General features: G+C 44.7%; 1 protein-coding gene and 1 long non-coding RNA gene across 3 annotated transcripts in view; one reads left to right on the top strand and one right to left on the bottom strand.

Moving 5' to 3' along the window:
- The window catches only part of LOC112425310 (uncharacterized), a 42,715-nt gene extending 34,246 nt beyond the window's left edge, over nucleotides 1–8,469 (top strand). For both annotated transcript variants that reach the window (XR_003016378.2, XR_011623805.1), the window contains one exon: nucleotides 2,387–8,469. This is a non-coding gene — a long non-coding RNA (uncharacterized lncRNA). The remainder of the gene's footprint in view (nucleotides 1–2,386) is intronic.
- Nucleotides 8,470–9,352: 883 nt separating this feature from the next.
- The window catches only part of LOC105474479 (nudix hydrolase 3), a 113,186-nt gene continuing 98,237 nt past the window's right edge, over nucleotides 9,353–24,301 (bottom strand). Inside the window, exons 3-5 of the mRNA XM_011729154.2 lie at nucleotides 19,840–19,884; nucleotides 17,677–17,761; nucleotides 9,353–12,217 (exon numbers count right to left, since the gene is read on the bottom strand). Coding sequence (XP_011727456.1) covers nucleotides 12,039–12,217; nucleotides 17,677–17,761; nucleotides 19,840–19,884 — 309 coding nt within the window. The 3' untranslated portion in view covers nucleotides 9,353–12,038. The remainder of the gene's footprint in view (nucleotides 12,218–17,676; nucleotides 17,762–19,839; nucleotides 19,885–24,301) is intronic.

Raw genomic sequence — 24,301 nt, 5'->3', positions numbered from 1 at the left:
CTGCTAAGCCACCTGACCCCAGCTAACCTTTCCCATGGCACCACCTGCCTCTCCCTCCTCCCTGCCCACTATCCCTATCATGTTCCCTGAACACAGTGCTCTGCCCTCGAACATGCTGTCCCTTCACGCTGGGATCCCACGCATCCCTCATGGATCCTCTCTGACGATGCCTCCTTTGAGGAGTTAGGCACTCCCTCGGGCTTCTTGTATTGCATGTATCGCTTTGCATTGTGATTACTTGCGTCTGTTGTGACTTTGTGTCTTATTTAGTGAACTCAGCACAGGCCTTGGCATTTCCAAAGAGGTGCCACCATTTGATAATCACACCCTGACTTTGGTGTCACACACACTCCTTCACTTATTTAACACAATAATCCTGTGAAATAGACTTCTCCCCCACTGAACAGGAGGGAGCAGGGATGGTAATTTGTTCAAGATCAAAGAGCTTGTCAGCAGAGGAGCAGAGACCTGCATCCTGGGCTAATTCCCAACATTTGTATCTTCTATTACAGCAGGTAGCCTTTGGATGACTGTCCTTCTTCCCTTTTCTCAATTTCTTATCTCCATCTCATCCTTCCATGGTCCTCCCACCTGAGCTCTCTCTGATATTGGTCCTTTCTACTTCACCCCCCCACGAGACTTACTTTTCCCAGGTTGTCACCTCTCCCATTTCATGCCATCTGTCACCCAAGCAGGTGCCTCTGTGAGGACTGTGTGTCCTAGGTTTAGCACATTGCTGGTATTCAGAACATAGAACATGGAACCTCATGGCTACATCCTCAGATGTTGAGATGTTAGCTTGGTGTTACAAGATCAAGGATATAAAATAAACCCTTCACAGCCTCAATCTGTTGGAAACCAGAAAGCAAGCAAAGCCATGGCTTGTAACACCAGGCTTTCTTGGAACAGTTATCAGGTGTCCAGAGATGGAAGCCACCCCGACTAGGGATGAGCAGTTATTCTACCAACTCAAACTGGCCTAGACGGTCAGTGCTACCACCCGGCATGTCAACAAAGGATGGAGGAAGTGCAATGCTGGTCCCCACAATGACAGGAGCTGCAATGGTGTCCTCAGGGCTGATTTTTCTCTCTCCACCCATGTCCGAAGTTTTGGGGTGTCTCTTTAGAGTTCTTTCTCTCTAGCCACAAGTCCTGCAGGCCATTGGAAGACTAGGCTGCAGAAAGGTAATCCTGAACTTTGCAATTTACCCTCTGCAAATGAAATAGAATCATGTAGTTTTTTTTTTTTTTTGAGACGGAGTCTCGCTCTGTCGCCCAGGCTGGAGTGCAGTGGCGCGATCTCGGCTCACTGCAAGCTCCGCCTCCCGGGTTTACGCCATTCTCCTGCCTCAGCCTCCTGAGTAGCTGGGACTACAGGCGCCCGCCACCGCGCCCGGCTAATTTTTTTTTGTATTTTTAGTAGAGACGGGGTTTCACCGTGGTCTCGATCTCCTGACCTTGTGATCCGCCCGCCTCGGCCTCCCAAAGTGCTGGGATTACAGGCGTGAGCCACCGCGCCCGGCCAGAATCATGTAGTAAATGTGATGATGGATCAGCTTTAGAATGGTCCATAATGATCTGACATGGGCGAGTGGGGAGTTTCCAGAACACTCAAATCCCAATTAGAGGTGGCCAGTTGGTGGTTTCCTGAGTACATCACCTGTATCAGCATGTATGAGCTCATAGCCTCATCATACACACTAAATCTGGCAAAAGGAAGAATCCTTTGATGGAGGAATGAAGGGTGATCATCATGGAATGGACAAAGGAAGCCTGCAGAATCAGAATTTTAGGGGGAGAGTTCTCTGACCAACTGAAAGGGAATTCGTCCTGTGGTAGAATGGTCAACAGGTTATTATTATTGCTCAGTAACCCACTTTCTGCCTAGTTTTGGCCTCCCATACAGCCAGCCAGTACACAAACCAGGTAACTTTGATGTTTACCATCATATAAATGAACCGATTAGCACCTGGGCATATACATTAGTCTCTTACGAGTTAGATTTGTGTGTCTTGTTCCTGGAAGCGACTCTCTTCCACTGACCCCATCAGGTTTCTTGGCTTAAAATACTTGACCAGTGGTGATGCCAACAAAGTCCCATCCTAGAGAAGCCAGCTTGTCTTGGCGGATGGGTGTTTCTCTGTGATATGCTGTTCATTCTTGTTTCTATATCCCCCACTGCATTTCCAGTGCACTCCTTGCATGGTATCACAACGGCTTCCAGACTGTTCCACTCCAAACTCTCCTGCTGGCTCCTCCTCAGACATGGTTGATACCACATGACTGCCCTGTTCAGGAACACGCCCATGCATAAAACCAAACTCTCTGGACTGGCTTCTGTGGTTTTCCATAATTTGATCTCATCAGACTTTATTTTCCATTACAGCTCAAACTGTTCCTTCCATTTTGGGACCAGGGGACAGAGCTCACTTAATGCTGCTCTCCCACTGAAGACACTCACCCATTCTCTGCCTGCAAGCCCTACCACTACACAACTTCAAAAGTGGCTCCACCCTTCCTGATTCCACCCCACACAGAGGAAGGCAACTTCTTGCGACGCTTCCTTATTCTGAAAGTGGCTCACCTCTTTCCCCTTCCAGCTCCTTTGCGCCCCCTAGAAAGCCTCCCTGGCTAAGGGGGACAGGCCCTCTCCTCAGCACTGGGCACTGACCGTCTAACCAGGGCTCTCTCTGGGCACCTGGTTGCAAGGATGGCAAGATACAACAACATGCTGATTTTAATAGCCTCTGGCTTCTCCACTGCATTTCTCACCTGAATGCCCTGCACACCAAATCTTCCATGGGATCACCCTTGACCTCTAGGGCAATTCCCAAGAATCCAGCAGAGGAGTGGGGGAAACCAAAAGACTGACATGAAGGACTCAAGGGAAACCTCTGGAAAGAAGACACCAGACACTAAAAGGGATATGTGTGAAATACTGGTTTTTATTGGTTGGCACAAGATTACAATCTACAGTTTCAATGCCCTTCCCTCCCACACAGCTCAAATGGAAGGAAACTGATTAACACATAGAAAGGAATGGCAGGCTCACAGGTTTAAGCATTTGTTTTTACAAAAGGGAGTGGGATATGGGGGTGGTCAAGTTTTACGGGTAGTAACAACATTCTCTCCAGATGGCAGGGGGTAAGTCTGCCTGTCCTCCGTTGCTGATACCACATAAGGGACATATTAGTAAAGTAGGGAAAGGGTTATATGTGTGGCTGGCCTGTTCTTAAGAGAGGAAGGTGGGATAGTATCTGCTGTGTGCCTGTCTCAGACCAAACCTGGGGCTGAACCAGTGCCCCTTTCTTCTGAGCCCTCCTCCACAACCTGACTGTACTGCCAGCCGCACCCATGGGAAGGAGGTGTGAAGGAAGCCTGAGAACATCTGCCTCGAGAAAAGGAAACAGGAAAACTATTTCCTTCCGCCTTCTCTGGACCAAATTCCACTCCCCTCAGCTCCAGAGAGCGCTGCAAAAATCTTCCTTAGGAACGCTGTGAAGACACGGGGAAGAGGCCAGCCCAGACAGGTGGTCCTGAGCGGGCAAGAAGAAAAGCTTGAACTTTCCATGCAGTACCAAGCAAGATTGTTTTGGAAACACGCAAACAAAAAATGGAAACCAACACCATATACCCACAGGTTGGGTAGCTCCCAAATCCTGGACAGCATTTGGATTGGAGGTAAGGACAATTTTACTCCAGCTCCTTGTTTTATAACCCACACCAGGTGCCAAGAGGTTTAAGGACCAAAACTGACCTCTCTTTCCCTACAAGCACCATTCCTTGGATTCCCAGTTTTGTTGAGCTCATTTGGGGTCATCCTTGCCATCCTCTTCAAAAATGACGCAGCCTCTTGGTGGTTCCATTTTCTATCCCTTTCTACAATTATGAACACACTGTCTAAACAGGAGATCTATATATGCTGTCATCCTGCAGCCCAAGAGATTAGGTGATCGAATGATGAGAAGGCCAACTTACTTGCTTTCCTGGGTGGTCCTGATGGAAATGAACACCAGCAGAGTTCTGGTGGGACAGAGCAGTCTAGTCTGAGCCACTGTGTGATTCCCCAGGGGACTGGTCCCTGGGTACATGGGTCCCTGGCTCTGTCTCAGTTCCAGAGACATTACTCAACTTGGCCTTTTAAGCCTCAGCTAAAACATATGAGCATGAGGGAAAAGGGACAAGAAATACTTTTGTCCTCTGGAAAAACGTAAACTCAATACATTTTGGCTACTTAGGCTCAAGTCACAGGGTTCTCTGGAAACACTTGTTGAACCTGGCCAAGAGGAGACTGTATATGGATGGCACACCTGGAAAAGGGGAGAAAGCACACTAGTTCATCTCTTTTATAAGTGGAATGGTCCCAGGGATGTTAACCTTTCTGATGCTGATGGTAGATGAGTGGAGTGGAGGTAATCCTGTGAGAAAACTCCTTAAAAACCCTTAAGCTGTGTGGAGACTACACATCACAGCTGAGCAAACCAAGGTGGGGCCTCACTGCCACCTCAGAGCCCATCCCTGACCACGTCATTGGATAGGATGGAAGACAAAGTCTTTGAAATGGAGGCTGGGCTGGCAAAAGTAAGTATGAAGATGCTACTACTGTCCTTCCACTTCCTCTCTCTGATACACCTAAGAAGGTGAGAGACACTTACTTCAATTCCATTTTACAACAGTTCTCAACATCCTGAAATACTCTTGATTTCCTTAATTAAGCACAGGGAAAACTGGTAAGCTATCTTTCTAACTGAAATTTTACTTATTCTAACCACCAACCTTTTCTTTGATTATCAACCAGTTTGATAGTCTTCAGATCATAAAACAATAGAACAGACCTGACATTTACAAAACTGTACTATTTACTTCTTTTACAGTAGAGTTGACCAATCACTTTTCTAACTATTAATGCAACACCATGCCACTGGGCCCTAGACTCTGATGTTTCTGATCCCTGAGCAACACATCTATGTCCATTCACAGATGGAAGTGAAAGGGTGAGATTCTCAGAGTCTAAACAAAATTCTGGTAGCAAATTGGATTTCTGAAGGGAGAGTCCTCTTAGAAAATTCTGAGCAAAAATGCTCTCAGTCACCAGGGACGGGGTGAGCGGGCAGGTTTCAGTCTGTGAGCTATATAGCTTAGGTACCTGTTACTCCCTTCTGAACTCCATGTTCTTGGGAGGACACAAGCCTCTTGTTCATTAAGCAAAGGCCCTCCAAGTCTCCTTTTTACTTCAGCACTTTGGAAACTCTCCAAGACTTAACTTCAGATCTGGGGAGGTTCTATGTAGAACAGACCTATCCCTTCTTATTCCTGCTCCTGGGTGTCTCCATAATCAGCCTCTACCTTCCCTGGCATAAGTCGTATCTGTTATGCTGCAGGAACTGAGTAACCAAAGCTAGATATCCTTTGGACCACTGATTAGTGACACATTTTCTCCACAACAAAGGGAGGTTAAAGACCAAGGTTTAACCTGAGAAACTTTTTTTTTTGGCAAGACAATAAAGAGGTTAAAGAGGCTATGTGGATCTGTCACTGCTTTAGCTTACCATTTTCAATTTAGCACCAAAGTGCTCAGGAAGACAGGCTCAGATCAGGACGACTTCTTAAAAGGGATTCACAGGCAATCTTACTGGCAAAATGATTTTCCAAAGCTGAGCCACTTGCCCCACCCTACAGGGAGGGGAGTAGAGTCTTAAGGCCCAGCATTGGCATTGAGGCATCTTGCTTTTTTCCCTCAGAATTCCACAAAGGCTTAAGAGTGATCTAAATGCCTGGCTGGAAGCTCAAGTCTAGGAGAGCTAATTTACTGCACTGTTGAGATATTCTCTGCAAGGTAGTCACAGATAATAAGCAATTTAGTAGATAATTAATCCAGACAAGAATTAATGTTCTCTGAATCAGTGATTAATATAATCTTCACATCTGGCCTGGCTGGGAGGCTTGGGGGCAGGAAAGGGAGGGTGGAAGAATGGGTAGCACATCAAAATGGTGATGAACAAAATGACAATGCTGCTGTTTGTGTATCCTTTAAAGCCTCTATCCAGGGTTTTAAATGGCGTTTTGTCTGCTTCCTGATAGGAAGTCAAATAAGTTTTAGTAGTAAGAACTGGGGATAAAAACGAAAGGAAACCTAGAGTTATTAAACAACTGACTGCTGGAGGAACAGAAGCAGTGACTTCTTTCTACCTTCTAGGTAGTAATCTTACTTTTTTGGCTAAAAGCACTTTCTTCAGCATTCTGAGTTAACATGGGGTTCCCTATAAGCTCCCCTCCCCAGGTGGACAGTCTTATTTTCTAAGACAAGCTCAAACTCACCAAATTATCACCGTAAACAAAGCTTCAGGGAAGAGACATAACTCTTACTTCAAAAGCTTCAGGTCAGAGACAGCCAAAATCACATGACTGCTAGCCTCAGCTCAAGTAGTGTGCCCAAATCATCACAAAATGGGATTCTCTTCCTATTAATTTTTTTTTTTTTTTTTTTTTTTTTGAGACAGAGTCTTGCTCTGTCGCCTAGGCTGGAGTGCAGTGGCGGGATCTCGGCTCACTGCAACATCTGCCTCCCAGGTTCAAGCGATTCTCCTGCCTCAGCCTCCCGAGTAGCTGGGACTATAGGAGTGTGTCACCACGCCTGGCTAATTTTGCTATTTTTAGTAGAGACGGGGTTTCACCATACTGGTCAGGCTGGTCTTGAACTCCTGACCTCGTGATCCACCCGCCTTGGCCTCCCAAAGTGCTGGGATTACAGGCGTGAACCACCGTGCCCGGTCCTCCATTTATTAATTTATAAGGGGACTAGGAGGACAAACTATTTGATTAATTTGAAGGTGAGAGGTATCATTTTCTCAGATGCTCCAACTAGGCTTCTCACATCCCTCAAAGGTTATCAGCTAAAGACAAGAGTTTCTGAGGCTAATGCAAAAACATGGTCAAATGTGAAACCACCCTTTTAGAGGCAGGGTTTGTGAAAGGCTGCTGGCCTCCAAAGGACAGCATGCCTAAACTCTCTGGGCTCCCAGGACCTGTGGTGATCTCAAGTCAACCTGATGCACAGATAACAGTATCTTTTAGGGATTGCAGCCAATGCTCCCCAATTCACTTTTTTTTGTTTTAATACCTTAAAATATCAAGTGTTTCATTTTTAGGTGATATTCCAAGTGACACAGAAACACAGCTCTCCTGGATGGTGAAGTCTCCGCTGCAAAACTCACCAAACAGCACAGAGGATGACTCTGGGGTCCTCTCCCACTTGCTCCAAGTTAGGTGGGTGCCCTGATGAAGGCAAGGCTGAGTCACTAACATGCACAGCTCCACATCCTGGAAGCCTCTGCAGCCTCGAGGAGACAGGCTCTATCCAACAGGACTCCGAATAAATGCCTGCCGCCTCAACTGGGCAGTCTGACCTCTTCCACCGTCTTTAAGAAACAGAAGGGCCATCTGCATTATTTAATCACCGTTCAATAATGTCCTCCCTCCCCATAGCTGCTTGAGTTAACTGTCTCACAAGTGTCCTATGTTTTGTAAAGATGAGGGTTATTTTCTGAAATGCAGATGAGACTAGGATAAAGCTGTATTATCAATTACAGCCAACTCTCATTTCTCTTAAAGCAAAAATTCATCCCACTGTGATTTCTCCAGGTATTTCCTTTAATTCTAAATCCACCCTTGATATTAGAGAATATTAAAATCACACAGTTGTGGCAAAAATCACAATGTGGCTATTAAATCCTTTTTGTGAACTAAAAAATGTGCATGTGGCTTAGGCTCAGCTGTTTTTTTTTTTTTAAAGATGAGGATGGGGACTCCAACAAAGGCATTAAGAAAGTACTAGATGAAATGAGAAACAGGTGAAGGATAACATGTGAAACGTACACTCAGGTCTAACAAGTACCTATTACTTCTCTGGTTAAGAAGGTTTAGCAGGAGCCCCCAATGAGCACTGTATGTAGAGAAAAGGGAAGGAGCAGGGGGAGGAACGGATTGGCACAGAATTTTTTTCTTCTTTTAAAAACCATAGAGGGTGACTTTTTTCTTCTAAGCAAGCAAGCCTAAGAGACAATATATGGGCTGGCTCCTAATATCAAAACAAAATATTTCTTTGCCACAAAGGAACTTGACTATGTAGCAACACATTTACAAAACTACTGCAAAACACTCCCAGAGGGCAGTGACCTACTCTGCTCCCCAGAGGCTGCAAGAAGCAAGGCCTCAAGTGCCTCACGTTCCATGGGGCTGTGCAGCGCAATGCAGAAGGCGGAAATCCTGCTGTGACACCACCCTCGAGACCTTCTGCAGCCTGAGAGGCAGTGATACTTCCACACCCTTTGATCCTTCCAGATGGCTCAGCTTAGACCTAGCAGTGAGAGAGCCCTCTCCATGCAGGGCGGATGGAGTGGTGGACACTTGCAAAAACAAAACAGTCAATTCACTAACTGTTCCATCCTGTTATATTTGCAATGAGGAAAATTAAGATTCCTGTTTCATGGGCTACACTGTTTCTGGAAGGCTACAGAAAATCTAACATGGTTGACACCTCCTGGTAGCCCTTCTGTCCTCCTACACACACACACACACACACACACACACACACATACACATATATATATACACACACAGAGAGACAGAAGAGAGGAGAAAATCCTGGTCCAAAAGACCACATGACCTTACTAGTGTTTCCCCAATGATTGTAATTTATAAACTAAAAATTTTTTAAAATCCACTGCTATCTTTTTCTGTCCCGAGTTTGGTAGACTTTAATGGATGCTCTAGCAATAACCAGAATCTAGGACATGCAAATTCACTGTGAGCAAGAGGCTAGGGATCTGCCCTAAACATAGGAATCTGTTTCTACCAAGTCTGAATGAGGTCAGCACTGGTAGAATTAATGACAAATCAATGTCAATGAAATATTCTGCAAACAGGGTAGTTTTTGTGCTTTCTTTTGATTCTTTTCTTTGGGGAGATAAAGGTATTGCAACCATGGGTCTAACTAATGTATCACTAAAGGACTGTGATGATATTCTCAGTAAAGATGGCCATGGTGTTTACAGTGCCAGGGAGGGAAAATCCCTGATCATCAGAATCCCAATGCAACAGAAAACAGCACCAGTTTCAACAATTCTGATATTGGACAAAGCCTCTTTTTGTCAGTTAAGAAAGCATAAGCACAGTGTCTCAGTTAATTGCATTAACAGGAATCCATTCATGTCACTGAAAAATACTTGTTGGCACAGTTCACTTTCCTGACCCAAAGACACCAACAACAATCAAAACTGCCCTTTCAGGGTAGTATATTATTACACTAGCCCAGTCAAAACACACTCAGACCATTAACAAATGTATACATTACTGTTAGCACTGCAGGTCTGTTTTATTTTCTAATTTATTTATTGACACAGAGTCTCGATCTGTCACCTAGGCTGGAGTGCAGTGGCGTGATCTTGACTCACTGCAACCTCCGCCTCCCAGGAAGGTTTAAGTGATTCTCATGCCTCAGCCTCCCAAGTAGCTGGGATTACAGGCGTGCACCATCACGTCCAGCTAATTTTTGTATTTGAGTAGAGACAGGGTTTTGCCATGTTGGCCAGGCTGGTCTCAAACTCCTGTCCTCAAGCGACCCACCTGCCTTGGCCTCCCAAAGTGCTGGGATTACAGGTGTGAACCACTATGCCCGGCCCTGCAGTTCCTTTTTTAAAAGAGTATTGACTGTTTTCCTGCAAAGGACTTTCAAATCCATACCATAAAGGTAGTATTTATCTGGAAGAATGTGTTTCTTGAATTCCACTTAGCACTTGGTTAAATCTACTTTATTTTGCTCTTTATTTGAACAGAACTTTAGAATGCTCTAGGTCAGGATAAGAAACAGTGTGTTTGTTTTTAAGAAGGATATGTGAATAGGAAGTTGGCATTCAGACTCAAGTTCCACAGTGGTGTTCTTCTCCAATGGGACCTCTCCTTGGGGATATAATTCCTTTCCCAGAGGTATCATGGTATCCCAAGAATACAACTGCTCTTTGGCTCTGTTTCAAGATTGGGAGAGAGGATGTAAACTAAGAGTACACAGCAATTTTTTTTTTCTTTTTTGAGATGGAGTTTCACTCTTGTTGCCCAGGCAGGACGACAGTGGTGCAATCTCGGCTCACTGCAACCTCTGCCTCCCGGGTTCAAGCGATTATCTCGCCTCAGTCTCACAAGTAGCTAGGATTATAGGCGCCCACCACGCCCAGTTAATTTTTATATTTTTAGTAGAGACAGGGGTTTCACTATGTTGGCCAGGCTGGTCTCAAACCTCTGACCTCAGATGATCCGCCTGCCTTGGCCTCCCAAAGTGCTGGGATTACAGGTGTGAGCCACCATGCCTGGTGAGTAGACAACAAAATTTAAAGTTCACCAACTGATGTTCCCCAAAGTGCTGAACACTAAATGACACAGGCCTATGAGGTACATACATTTCTTTTAGTAGGAGGGAAAAGTAAAAGTTTTTCAAAGTTCGAGTGCTTTATTAGAATTTTTAAATAAGGAGAACGATTTTAATTTCACATCTCGGCTAAGGAGATGACACTGGGGTACAGAGATAATCTCTTGTTCTAAGCCAGGGATCAGTCAGTGTACTCCTCCCTATCCCTCAATCTCAAGACCCTCTTACTTCCGAACTAAACAACACAATTGGCAAATGAAGCCAGCACGAAACCTGTATCAAAAAACAACAAAACTCTGCAGTGAGCCAGTGTATTATGTAACCACTGTAATAAGTGATTATGTGGCTTCCCATATGGACCTTTCATATCCTGGTGGGAGATGGGAGACCAGTTTAATAGCTCTGAGCATGCTTCATGGTGCAATCACAAGTGTCGTGCCATTACAAAGACAAGCAAGCAGGTGAATTTCCCCAGTGTACTTTTCAGGAACACGGTTACCCAGTTCGGGGACGGGACTACATTGATGCACCTGCAAAGTACAGTTGGATGCTTCAGAGCACAAGGACAATATCCAGGTCAGCACGGTGTAAGGCATATACGGACACAAAGAGAGGTCGTTGTCGGTAATAAGTAGCATTACGGAAAAGATTCCAAACCAGCAGGACAGAAATGGTACCTGATGCTCCAGTTTTTTAGATAAGCAATCCCAAGAATCCAGTTCAAACCCTACTGTCAACATGTGGGGCAGAATTCAATTTCTATCATTGTTTTTACAGATCTGGGCTGAGACATTTGTTCCTAGCTTGGTTAAAAAAATAATAATAAAATAAAGGTTTCTTCCTGTTTCTTTCTTGGTATGGAAATACAGCTTAAAGAAGGAAAGGCCATGAGTCCTGGGAGCACTATGAAGGTAGCTAAACACTTCCCATACCTACAGTCAACGACTGGGAAATAGAGAGAGGACAGGGCAACCTGCCCAGCCACTAGCATCAAAAACGAAAAGGTATATTAATTGTGAGGCTCTCAATTCCAGAAATGCCCAAATTAAAAGAGAAAAAAATCTTGAAAAATTAAACAAATTTCTCTTTCTACAAGTCATTTATTTACATATTATATGTCCGATATATAATGTGTAGATAAATGTATCCTGCAGTGGAAGTGACCACTCTACTGAACTGTACAGCATATTATAGGACAAATTCTTGAAAGATTTCATCTTATACTGGTATCTTTTAATAAAAAAAAATTAAAAATCAAAGAAAACGTCTGGCCAGGGCTAGGATAAGACAAACAGGAACACTTCAGAATCCAAGGCAGGGGAAGGCTGTTGGCCTCTCTTCAGAGGACTGCAGGGGTAGGAAGAGGGAGGGACAGATCATGCACAAAAGTACTTACAAATTACACACCCAACCCCCACCCCACAATAAAAAGAGAAGAAAAAGCCCCATCACTTAACACCAAACAGCAACATTATCAATACACCCTTTCTTTGCTGCCCACCATGCCTTATTTGAAAGAAGAGGCCTGTGAGGAGAAGTGGAAAGAGCCAGGGTGAGAGGGAAGATTTGCATTTCAGTCTAGTTTCCAATTTCCATTTCTCTTACAGGAAGTCTTCAGTCATCTGATGCCTGACATCGAGCTCTGAGCAGAAACCGAGTATGTGGTGGCCACGACTGGGGTGCCATTGTTGGCTGAGTAGCCTTGCCTCAATGTTTCAAAATATGATGCCTGCACGGGTTTGTGATACTGCAGCACTTTTATGGCATCTTCTATTTTAAACCATTCCCTCTTCCTTCCTGTAGAGGCAGAGAGAAAAGAAACTAGTACAAGAGCAATAAGGTTTCTGAGCCTAGAACTTTTGAGAAAATGTAGAAAACGTTAAAGCAATGTTTCTTAATACTTTTTTTCCTTACAAAAGTAACTCAAGCGCACTTCGTATGCTTCAAATATTATACAAATGTCTAATGTAGAAAATAGGCGAGAAACCTGAAAACTGAAGAGCTAAGAGTAATTGTGTAAAACCTGCCCTCCAGAGAGAACTATGGCTAGTGTTTTCCTCCTGCCCTCCTGGGTCTCTGAGCTTTCCTTGCTTGCACATACATAGGGATCAAAGCCCAGCAGCATCCCCATCTCTTGTAAAAAACTGACATGAGGGCCTGACGAGGTGGCTCATGCCTATAATCCCAGCACTTTGGGAGGCTAAGGTGGGCAGATCGCTTGAGCCCAGGAGTTTGAGACCAGCCTGAGCAACATGGCAAACTTGTCTCTACAAAAAATACAAAAATTAGCTGGGCATGGTGGCACAAGCCTGTAGTTCCAGCTACCCAGGAGGCTGAGGTGGGAGGATCACCCTAGCCCGGGAAGTTGAGGCTGCAGTGAGCTGTGATTGCACCACTGCACTCCGGCAGGGTGACAGAGTGACACCCTGATCCAAGCAGGGGGAAAAAGAAAATCAACACAAACATCAGCTTCCAGAATTACTAGGATGGCTGGTTTGTAATCACTAATTTATTTAAAAGTTTTCTTTTAAGAGTGAATGTACTGACATAATAGAAAAAAAATTTTTACATATATATATATATATATATAGAGAGAGAGAGAGAGAGAGAGAGAGAGAGAGAGACAGAGAGAGAGAGACGGAGTCCTGCTCTGTCGCCCAGGCTGGAGTGCAGTGGCCTCCCGGGTTCATGTCATTCTCCTGCCTCAGCCTCCCGAGTAGCTGGGACTGCAGGCGCTCGTCACCACTCCTGGCTAATTTTTTGTATTTTTAGTAGAAATGGGGTTTCACCATGTTAGCCAGGATGGTCTCGATCTCCTGACCTCGTGATTTGTCCACCTCGGCCTCCCAAAGTGCTGGGATTATAGGCGTGAGCCACCACCCCCAGCCAGAAAATATTTTTTAAAATAAGAAAAAACAATCTCAATACAATCACACTTTTATTTTTCAGTTTATTTTCTTACTCTTTTCTAGTCCACGCTTTAAAATCCTTTATATTTTTTCTCTTATAAAAGTAATAGGTACCCATAATTTTGTAAACCAGAGAAGACCACTCTCAATACCCTAGCACAATTGCCTTTTTTGCATATACTTGAAAAAGAAACAATCTTGAGATAACTAAAATTGGATCATGCTTTCAGGTGCTCCGAATCCTGACCAGCTCTGCTAGAGTGTTATGGTCAGGAACAAGGACTCTGAAGCCAAAGTGCTGGGCTCCAATCACATAAATGGCTCCAATGAGCTGTGCAGCCTCAGATAGCTGTGCTCCTGCTCCATTTTCCTCATCTATAAAACAGACAATAAATAGGGCCTATCTCACAAGTTTGTTGTGACGATTAGTATGCAAAGCACCTGAAGAGTACCTGGCTGCTAAAAGTATGTACTACTGAATTTGCTTTTTAATTTTTGTTACTAGTTCTTTTTTTCTTCACATTCTTTTTTCTTTTCTTTTTTCTTTTTTTTTCCCCAGAGATAGGATCTCAGGCTGGATTGCAGTGGTATGATCATAGTTCACTGCAAACTCAAGCTCCCAGACACGAGGAATCTTCCTGCCCCAGCCTTCCAAGTAGCTAGGACTACAGGCACACGCCACACCTGCTTCTTCTTCTTTTTTTTTTTTTTTTTTTGGTGTAAATGAGGTCTCAAATTCCTGGCCTCAAGTGATCCTCCTGCCTTAGCCTCCCAAAGTACTTGGAATTACAGGCATGAGCCACCACGCCTATCCTACGTCACACTGTTTCTTAAGCAATCTATGTTATGAAAAAAATATGACATCGCCTTGCTAGGAAGGTTAAGGCAGGACTGCTTGAGCCCAGGAGTTTGAGGCTGCAGTGGGCTGTGATCCACTGTACTCCAGTCTGGACAACAGAGTGAGACCCTGTCTTTTTTTGGTCAGACATTTATGGCTGCGTTATATCTTAATATCTAGAATGGATGTACTATCATTCATTTAACCATTTCCACATCACTGGACATCAATTGTCTGTGATTATTATTATTTTTGAGACAGAGTCTCAGTCTGTCACCCAGGCTGGAGTGCAGCAATGTGATCCTGGCTCACTGCAACCTCTGCCTCCCAGGCTCAAGCGATTCTCATGCCTTAGCCTCCCAAGTGGCTGGGATTACAGGCACCCACAACCATGCCCAGCTAATTTTTGTTTGTTTATTTATTGAGACGGAGTCTCACTCTGTCATGCAGGCTGGAGTGCAGTGGCATTAGCTCATTGCAATCTCTGCCTCCCAGGTTCAAGCAATTCTCCTGCCTCAGTTCCCAAGTAGCTGGGACTACAGGTGTACACAACCACGACCAGCTAATTTTTGTATTTTTAGTAGAGATGGGGTTTCAGTATGTTGGCCAGGCTGGTCTCGAACTCCTGACCTTAAGTGATTTGCCTGCCTCAGCCTTCCAAAGTGCAGGGATTACAGGCATGAGCCACCATGCCCAGTGATTTTAATTATTATAAATAATCCTGTTTTTAAAAAATGTTCCCCATTTTTTCTTTCTTTTTAACCATCTAGGGAAAGATATCTAGCACAAGGACTACAAAAATAGAGCTTTTGAACTTTCAAGGGCTCCTGATTTATTTATTTATTTATTTATTTATTTATTTATTTATTTATTTATTTTTTTGAGACGGAGTCTCGCTCTGTCGCCCAGGCTGGAGTGCAGTGGCGCGATCTCGGCTCACTGCAAGCTCTGCCTCCTGGGTTTACGCCATTCTCCTGCCTCAGCCTCCCGAGTAGCTGGGACTACAGGCGCCCACCACCACGCCCGGCTAATTTTTTGTATTTTTCAGTAGAGACGGGGTTTCACCGTGTTAGCCAGGATGGTCTCGATCCCCTGACCTTGTGATCCGCCCGTCTCGGCCTCCCAAAGTGCTGGGATTACAGGCGTGAGCCACCGTGCCTGGCCAGGGCTCCTGATTTATACTGCAAAAGTGCTTTACAGAAAGGCGACACTGATCCCGAGTCCTGCTTGTGTCTGTCAGGATGTCAGTCTCACTACATCCCTGCCAATATTAGCTTTTCTTTAACATTGACTTTTTTTTTTTTTTTTTTGAGACAGTCTTTATCTGTTGCCCGAGCTGGAGTGCATTGGCATACTCTTGGCTCACTGCAACCCCCACCTCCCGGGTTCAAGCGATTCTCCTGCCTCAGCTTCCTGAGTAGCTGAAATTACAGGTGTGTGCCACCACGCCTGGCTAATTTTTGCATTTTCAGTAGAGACGGGGTTTCACCACATTGGCCAGGCTGGTCTCGAACTCCTGACCTCAAGTGATTTGCCTTTCTCAGCCTTCCAAAGTGCTGGGATTACAAGCGTGAGCCACTGCACCAGGTGGTGTTAAACTATGGTGTTTAACAGCTGTATAACATTCCATCAGACACATGTCATTCATTGATTTGTCATTCACTGAGTTATACATTTAAGATGCAATTTTTAACCGGTAAGAAAAATGGTAGTAAGATCATCTGAAGGAAGGCTCCATAGGCTTGTCATATTTTAGATTATTTCATTAGGGTCAATTATCAGAAGTGGGAGTACAAGGTGAAAGGTTTGTTTGAATATTAATAGAGCAACGGTACCTAAAAAAATTAGTATCACAAGTGTGTGACTCCTGCCTGACAGAGTGCTCTGAGGATAGGGCCACACCACACATCCATTGCTGTCTCCTTTTCTGGCGCTAGCACAGCTGTCAGGGAGTCTGTTTTCAGCATATCCACAATGAATTTATTTCCTTGAGCACCCTGCATTATTACTAGATACAAAGCCATCAAGAGCCAAAGGGCTACGAACTGCCCAGAGTAACAATGTGAGGGGCATGGCAGCAAGGAAAACACTAACATTAAAGGGAGAATGTTGGCAAGTAAATTTTATCTGTCTGCCAATTTGTAACGGAAATTAGTGTTCTACTTTCTAGAATATACTTTCCTTCAGAGGTAAATAATCAAACCGTGAACCAACCTTTGCACCACCACAGTTTATAGTTCAAAAGATGTAAACATAATGGCCATCTGAGATAAAAGAAAATGACTCCTTTGGGAGAAAGCTGGGTGTACCTAAAGAGTGCACTCAGCACCCTTTTATAAAAGTTCATAAGCCGGGCGCGGCGGCTCACGCCTGTAATCCCAGCACTTTGGGAGGCGGAGGAGGGTGGATCACCTGAGGTTGGGAGTTCGAGACCAGCCTGACCAACACGGAGAAACCCCGTCTCCACTAAAAATACAAAATTGGCTGGGTGTGGTGGCACATGCCTATAATCCCAGCTACTAGGGAGGCTGAGGCAGGAGAATTGCTTGAACCTGGGAGGCGGAGGTTGCGATGAGCCGTGATCGTGCCATTGCACTCCAGCCTGGGCAAACAAGAGTGAAACTCCGCCTTAAAAAAAAAAAAAAAAATTCATAAATTTTATCATTTTTATATTCATATAAAACATGAAAAATATAAAAATATATATTGTAGATATATCATATAAGAATAAAACTAGAAACTACCTGCACTATTCTGCATCTACTAAATGATTTCTAGAGGGACTCACACTACCTAACAAACAATTTTCTCAATAGGAACAAGACCAGGGTCCTGCTCTCACTTACGGTCCCCACGGCCAGCAGTGAGCCTGGCATGGCGGAGGCCCTCAATCAGTATCTGCTCAGGAGGTGCAGAAGTATAGCCCGTTTGGGAAGGACTCAGTTTGATTTTAGAAGCAACATTTCTTATTTTTAGGGGTCATGCTTCTATTTGTGGACCATATACTCACTTCAGATTCCATTTAAACATTTCAAAATACTATCGGGTTCAAAATGTACATGCTTGTTTTATTATACACATCCCTCAATTATTTCTATTTTTTATCCAGTTCTTGTTTTTTTTTGTTGTTGTTCGTTTTTGAGACAGTTTCACTCTGTTGCCTAGGCTGGAGTGCAGTGGCATGATTATGGCTCAATGTAACCTCAACCTCCCAAGCACAAATGATCTTCCTGCCTCAGCCTCCTGAGAAGCTGGGACCACAGGCATGTGCCACCACACCCAGCTAATTCTTCTGATTTTTGTAGAGATGAGGTCTTACTAGGTTGCCCAGACTGGTCTTGAACTCCTGGGCTCAGGTGATCCTCCTGTGTTGGCCTTCCAAAGTATTGGGGTTATAGGTGTGAGCCACTGAGCCTGGTAAGCTCTTGTTTCTGGTTCTGGTAATGACCTGTGGCATGGCAAGGGCTGGTTGTGAGGAGCCCTTTCCAGGCTGTCTGAAGATGGCTTACCAATGTTAACTGAGTCTTCCCAGTCTTCCAGCACTTCAGTGACAATGAGCACATAGACATACGTCCTGTGCTTCCTCTCCTGGTTCTGAAGGGCAAAGAGAGAAGGACAGAGAGAGTTTTTCCTTAGAAAGCTGGAATTACTTAAATGAAACACACTCTTAAGCATATGTCCAGAGAGCTTAGACACAAAGATTCTAAACTTTTACTTTTTATGGTCCTACATGATTTAAAACAGGCCACACTTGAATTTGAGGGTGTGCTCTTTGCATGGACTTCTAAAACCAAGTATTTATATTGTTTTTTCCTCCCCTTCCCCTAAACACAACTTCACAGGAATGCTGTGACTCCTTAAGAAAAAGGCATCATGTAAATTTAGCTAGAACACCAGGGAAAGCACTGTCGATGGGTGGGCCACCACAGAGGTCTCAAACTTCAGTGACCCCAGCAAGGCAAACAAGCTGAGTGTGACACACACACACACACCCACCCCTTTTCCCACTAACCCCACTTACCTATTTTTTTGAGAGAGGGCCTTTGTCACCCAGAGTGGAGCGCAGTGGCATGATCATGGCTCACCGCAACCTTGAACTTCCTGAGCTTAGGTGATCTTCTCACCTCAGCTTCCTGAGTAGCTGGTACAGGCATGCACCACCATGCCTGGCTAATTTTTGCATTTTTAGTAGAGACAGCGTTTCACCATGTTGGCTAGGCTCGTCTCAAACTCCTGACCTCAAGTGATCTGCACGCCTAGGCCACCCAAAATGCTGGGATTACCTATGTGAGCCACCGTGCCCAGCCAATTTTTGTATTTTTTTTGTAGAGACAGGATTTCACCATGTTGCCCAGGCTAGTCTTAAACTCCTAGGCTCAAGCGATCCTCCCATTTTGGCCTCCCAAAATGCTGGGATTAGAGGCATGAGCCACAGTGCCCAGCCACCTTTTAAAAAGTTTTATTTATTGCCGGGGCGATGGCTCATGCTTATAATCCCAGCACTTTGGGAGGCCAAGGTAGGCGGATCACCTGAGGTCAGGAGTTCCAGACCAACCTGGCCACCATGGTGAAACCCTGTCTCTACTAAAAATACAAAAATTGGCCAGATGTGGTGGCGGGCACTTGTAATCTCAGCTACTTGGGAGACTGAGGCAGGAGAATCGCTTGAACCTAGGAGGCAGAGGTTGTGGTGAGCCAAGATCGTGCCATTGCACTACAGCCTGGGTGACAGAGCAAGACTCTGTCTCAAAAAAAAAAAAAAAAAATTATTTATTTACATAGCTATTTTTTCATTAGAGATCTTTCTTCTGATATTTTTATTTTTAAAACTTTTTGTAGAGATAGAGTCTCACTCTCTTGCTCAGGTTGGTCTTGAACTTCTACCCTCAAGAGATTGTTGTGCATCAGCTTCTCAAAATGCTGGGATTACAGGGGTGAGCCACCATGCCCAGCATCTGCTCATCTTTATTTCTCCTGATTTCTCACTTTTTTTCCTGCCTTCTTTCAAATTTGTATCACAGCTTATTTCCTTGTTTTTCCTCTCTTTGTTATTGTTACTTATCTTCTATTTTTCTTGTCTCTCTACACTCAGCTACCCTTCCTCCTACCTTGGTAGGAGAGGAAGAAAGGTAGGAATGGGGTAAAATAATACTTACAAATAATTCTAGTAGTTTAGGGGACAAGACTATGGGATTTCTTTCTTTCTTTTTGTTTTAAAGCATGTTATCCTCTGTTGGTGCTGCTTTCTTTAAAAAACTCACCGAGGTTGGGCATGGTGGCTCACGCCTGTAATCCCAGCATTTTGGGAGGCTGAGGCAGGAGGACCGCTTAAGCGCAGGAGTTTGAGACCAACCTGGGCAACCTGGCAAGACCCTGTCTCTACAAAAAAATTTGAAAATTTAGAAGGCATGGTGGTGTGTTTCTGTAGTCTCACCTACTTGGGAGGCTGAAGCAGGAGATTGCTTGAACCCAGGAGTTCAAGGCTGCAGTGACCTATGACTGTGCCACTGCACTCCAGCCTGGACGACACAGTGAGACCTTGTCTCAAAAAGTTAAAAATAACTAAAAAAAAACCCAAAAACTCGCTGAAACAGAGATGGCATTTTTCCTATGTTAATATCTGTGTGGTTATTAATACATATCATTTGTACCAAAGATTTTAACAGACTTACCTCAAAAATTCCAACTAATCTTCCCAATGTCCCTTTTACTCCAGCCTGGAAAGTGAAAAGAATAATTAATGCACTGATAGTATTATATTGCTGGTCTCATTCTCAGTCTTCTTAAGCAGTTTATAAAATAGAAACAAAAAACAAGAGGACACAGCTTGGGCAGACTCACATCTGTGAAGTGATACCAGTGTTTCCTATGTGTCACAGACTGCTAACAGCAGTGTATGCTCTGGGAAGTTAGAATGCCTTTCATTTCTTCTGGTCTCTCTCCCTACTGCAAAGCTAGCTAAACCTAGCAAGATAATCAAGGCCATGAAGCCACCATACCAAAAATATTTTGAGGGATTGATTACTTCAGGTCAGGCACTGCCACTTTGGGAGGCTGAATTGGGAGGATCACTTGAGGATAAAAGTTCAAGATCCACTTGGGCAACATAGTGAGACCCTGCCTCTAAAAATTTGTTTTTAAGTTAGCCAGTCATGGCAGCATGTGGCTACAGTCCCAGCTACTGGGGAGGCTGAGGTGAGAGGATCACCTGAGCCCAGGAGTTCAAGGTTGCAATGAGCTATGACTACACCACTGCACTCCAGCCTGGGTGACAAAGTGAGACCATGTCTCAAAATTAATTAATTAATTAATTGGTCAGGTACTACGGCTCACGCCTGTAATGCCAGCACTTTGGGAAACTGAGGCGGGTGGATCACTTAAGCTCAGGAGCTCAAGACTAGGCTGGGCAACATAGTGAAACCCTGTCTCCACAAAAAATACAAAAATTAGCTGGGAGTGATGGTGCACAGCTGTAGTCCCAGCTACTCGGGAGGCTGAGGTGGGATCGTTGTTGGGTCCAGGAGGTGGAGGTTGCAGTGAGCCGAGATCACACCACTGCACTCCAGCCTGGGTGACAGAGCCAGACCTTGTCTCTAAATACATACATACACACACAGATTACTTCATTCACTTATTCATTCAACAAATATAAACTAAATGCCTGATTTGAACCAGAAAACAGTGTATGTGCCAGAGGTATAACAATGAATCAGCTAGAATGCAAGATCCCATAAGATTAAGACCCTTGTCTGACTTGGCTGTCCATATACAATATGCTGGAAGAGAGTTCAGCACCCTGCAAGAACTCAGGAAAGCCTAGATCAACAAGAACATAAACATGGTAATTCTGCTATGGGTAAGTATCATGACAGAAATACACAGAGTGATGTGATGACAAGAAGTGGCAGGGAGAGGGGCAACTTCAGTGGTCAGACCTTTTTTTTGAGTGGGGGGATGAAGTCTCACTCTGTCACCCAGGCTGGAGTGCAATGGTGCAATCTTGGCTCACTGCAACCTCCGCCTCCCAGGTTCAAGCGATTCTCCTGCTTCAGCCTCCCAAGTAGCTGAGACTACAGGTGCCCGCCACCATGCCAGGCTAATTTATTTTTATTTTTATTTTGTATTTTGAGGAGAGATGGGGTTTCACTATGTTGGCCAGGCTGGTCTCGAACTCCTGACCTTGTGATCCACCCACCTCAGCCTCCCAAAGAGATGGGATTACAGGCGTGAGCCACCATGCCCGGCCTAGACCTTCTTAATATATACTTTTGTTTTTTTCTTTTCCTTTTCTGAGACAGAGTCTCACTCTGTCACCCAGGCTGCAGTGCTGTGGTGCAATCTTGGCTCACTGCAACCTCTGCTTCCCGGGTTCAAGCAATTCTACCACCTCAGCCTCCCAAGTAGCTGGGACTACAAGTGTGTGCCACCAAGCCCAGCTAATTTTTCTATTTTTGGTAGAGACAGGGTTTCACCATGTTGGCCAGGCTGGTCTTGAACTCCTGACCTCAGGTGATCCGCCCGCCTCACCATCTCAAGTAGCTGGGACTACAGTCGTATGCCACCACACCCAGCTAATCAAACAAATTTTTTTTTGTAGAGACAAGATCTTGTTGTGTTGCCCAGGCTAGTCTCAAACTCCTAGCCTCAAGTAATCTACCCACTATGACCTCCCAAAGTACGGGAATAACAGTTGTGAGCCACTGTACCTGGCCTGGATGACATATTTTGAAATTAATTTTTGCTAATTATCTGTCAATGAACTCTGTTCTTTTCTCTTGCCAACATGTCTGCTTTCTTTTTTTTTTTTTTTTTTTTTTTTTTGAGACGGAGTCTCACTCTGTCGCCCAGGCTGGAGTGCAGTGGCGTGATCTCGGCTCACTGCAAGCTCCGCCTCCCGGGTTCACGCCATTCTCCTGCCTCAGCCTCCCGAGTAGCTGGGACTACAGGCGCCCACAACCGCGCCCAGCTAATTTTTTGTATTTTTAGTAGAGACGGGGTTTCACCGTGGTCTCGATCTCCTGACCTTGTGATCCGCCCGCCTCGGCCTCCCAAAGTGCTGGGATTACAGGCGTGAGCCACCGCGCCCGGCCACATGTCTGCTTTCTCTACCATTTTATATTCATTTACCCATGTGGCTTTTGGTCTACTTGAATGGAAATGTCTGCCTTTCTTAAATAAGAAAATAGTAAGTTGCTTCTCTCTATTTTTAGAAATAACTGCCCTCCACAGTCAGCTAAAACTAGCTAGCTTATACTTCATGAATTAACCAATGAAGCTGCCTGACAAGTGGGACAAGCTGCCAGGCCAGCCTGAGTTGGAAAGCCATTTCTGTACTCTGATCCCAGGCAGCCTGAACACACTCCGCTCATCTCCTGAGACATGTCACCTGTGCTCCTGCCACAAGCCTCCACTGAGGGTCTGGGAGGAGAGCTGTTGGGGCAGAAGAGGGCCTTGGGGGACAGAGGTAAGAAAAAAAAAAAATTTTTTTTTTTTTAAACTCTTGTCGCCCAGGCTGGAGTGCAGTGGTGCGATCTTGGCTCACTACAACCTCTGTCTCCCAGGTTCAAGCGGTTCTCTTGCCTCAGCCTCCCAAGTAGCTGGGACTACAGGTGCATTACAGGTGCACACCACCACACCCAGCTAATTAAAAAATATATATTTTTAGTAGAGACAGGGTTTCACCATATTGGCTAGGCTGGCCTTGAACTCCTGGCCTCATGATCTGCCCGCCTCGGCCTCCCAAAGTGCTGGGATTACAGGCGTGAGCCACTGCACCCGGCCCGAGAAAAGATTTAAGAGGCCATCATTCACCTTTCTCCTCCGCAAAGGAGAGAGAGAGAGAGAAAGCATTCTCTTTAGCAGCTACTATCCAATTATTTTTTTCTTAAAGAAACTAGAAGTTTATAAAACAATCTCCAAACTTTTAGGGCACATATCAACTTAATATTATGACAACTCAATATAATTCATTTAAAATCTTTGTTTGGCTGGGCACAGTGGCTCAAGCCTATAATCCCAGCACTTTGGGAGGCCGAAACAGGTGGACTGCTTGAGACCAATAGTTTGAGACCAGCCTGAGCAATAAGGTGAAACCCCATCTCTACAAAATACAAAAAATTAGCTGGGCATGGTGGCACATGCCTATAGTCCCAGCTACTCAGGAGGCTGAAGTGGGAGGATCACCCAAGTCCAGAAAGTCAAGGCTGCAGTGAGCCACGATCGCACCACCGCACTCCAGCCTGGGCAACAGAGACACCTTGTCTCAAAAAAAACAAAACAAAATAACTTCAAAACACAAAACTTTCGTTTAGTAATAGTACCTCTGCATTTGACACCAACATGTGTCTATGATTCACTCTGTGTCAGATGCAGTTAAGAAAAATGTAGCCGGGCGCGGTGGCTCAAGCCTGTAATCCCAGCACTTTGGGAGGCCAAGACGGGCGGATCACAAGGTCAGGAGATCGAGACCATCCTGGCTAACATGGTGAAACCCCGTCTCTACTAAAAAATACAAAAAACTAGCCGGGCGAGGTGGTGGGCGCCTGTAGCGCCAGCTACTCGGGAGGCTGACGCAGGAGAATGGCTAAACCCGGGAGGCGGAGGCTTGCAGTGAGCTGAGATCCGGCCACTGCGCACCAGCCTGGGTGACAGAGCGAACCTCCGTCTCAAAAAAAAAAAAAGAAAAATGTAAAAGTACCTATCTGAAATAGACACAAATGTGTAAAATCTAGTGTAAGTCAAATTATGCTGCCATTTATGCACCAACATTTCAGTGGTATTTTTCACTTCCAATTAGTCTTCCAACTTGTAGAATGTAGAAAGTAATGATACTTGTTTGTTTAAAGAGGTGGTGTCTATGTTGCCCAGGCTGGCCTCAAACTCCTGGGATCAAGCAATTCTCCTGCCTCAGCCTCCTGAGTAGTTGGGATTACAGATACATGCCACCACACAGGGCTAAAGGTATTTTTTATTTGTCCCTTAGCCTTTCTTTCATAGTATTTATGGGATCTAATTAGCAAAATCTATTTAATGTGATCTTACCAATAATTCTATACCATAAAGCAAATAAATATTTCCCTGTTTACCAATTTTAGATATTGGAATTCAGCATTTTTCTCAGCAAGAGGTTCCCCC

The sequence above is a fragment of the Macaca nemestrina genome, chromosome 5 (genome assembly GCF_043159975.1).
Source record: "Macaca nemestrina isolate mMacNem1 chromosome 5, mMacNem.hap1, whole genome shotgun sequence".
NCBI classification, from domain to species: Eukaryota; Metazoa; Chordata; class Mammalia; order Primates; family Cercopithecidae; genus Macaca; species Macaca nemestrina.
Note: the sequence above shows the minus strand (reverse complement) of the source record. Positions and strands in the feature narration are given on the sequence as shown.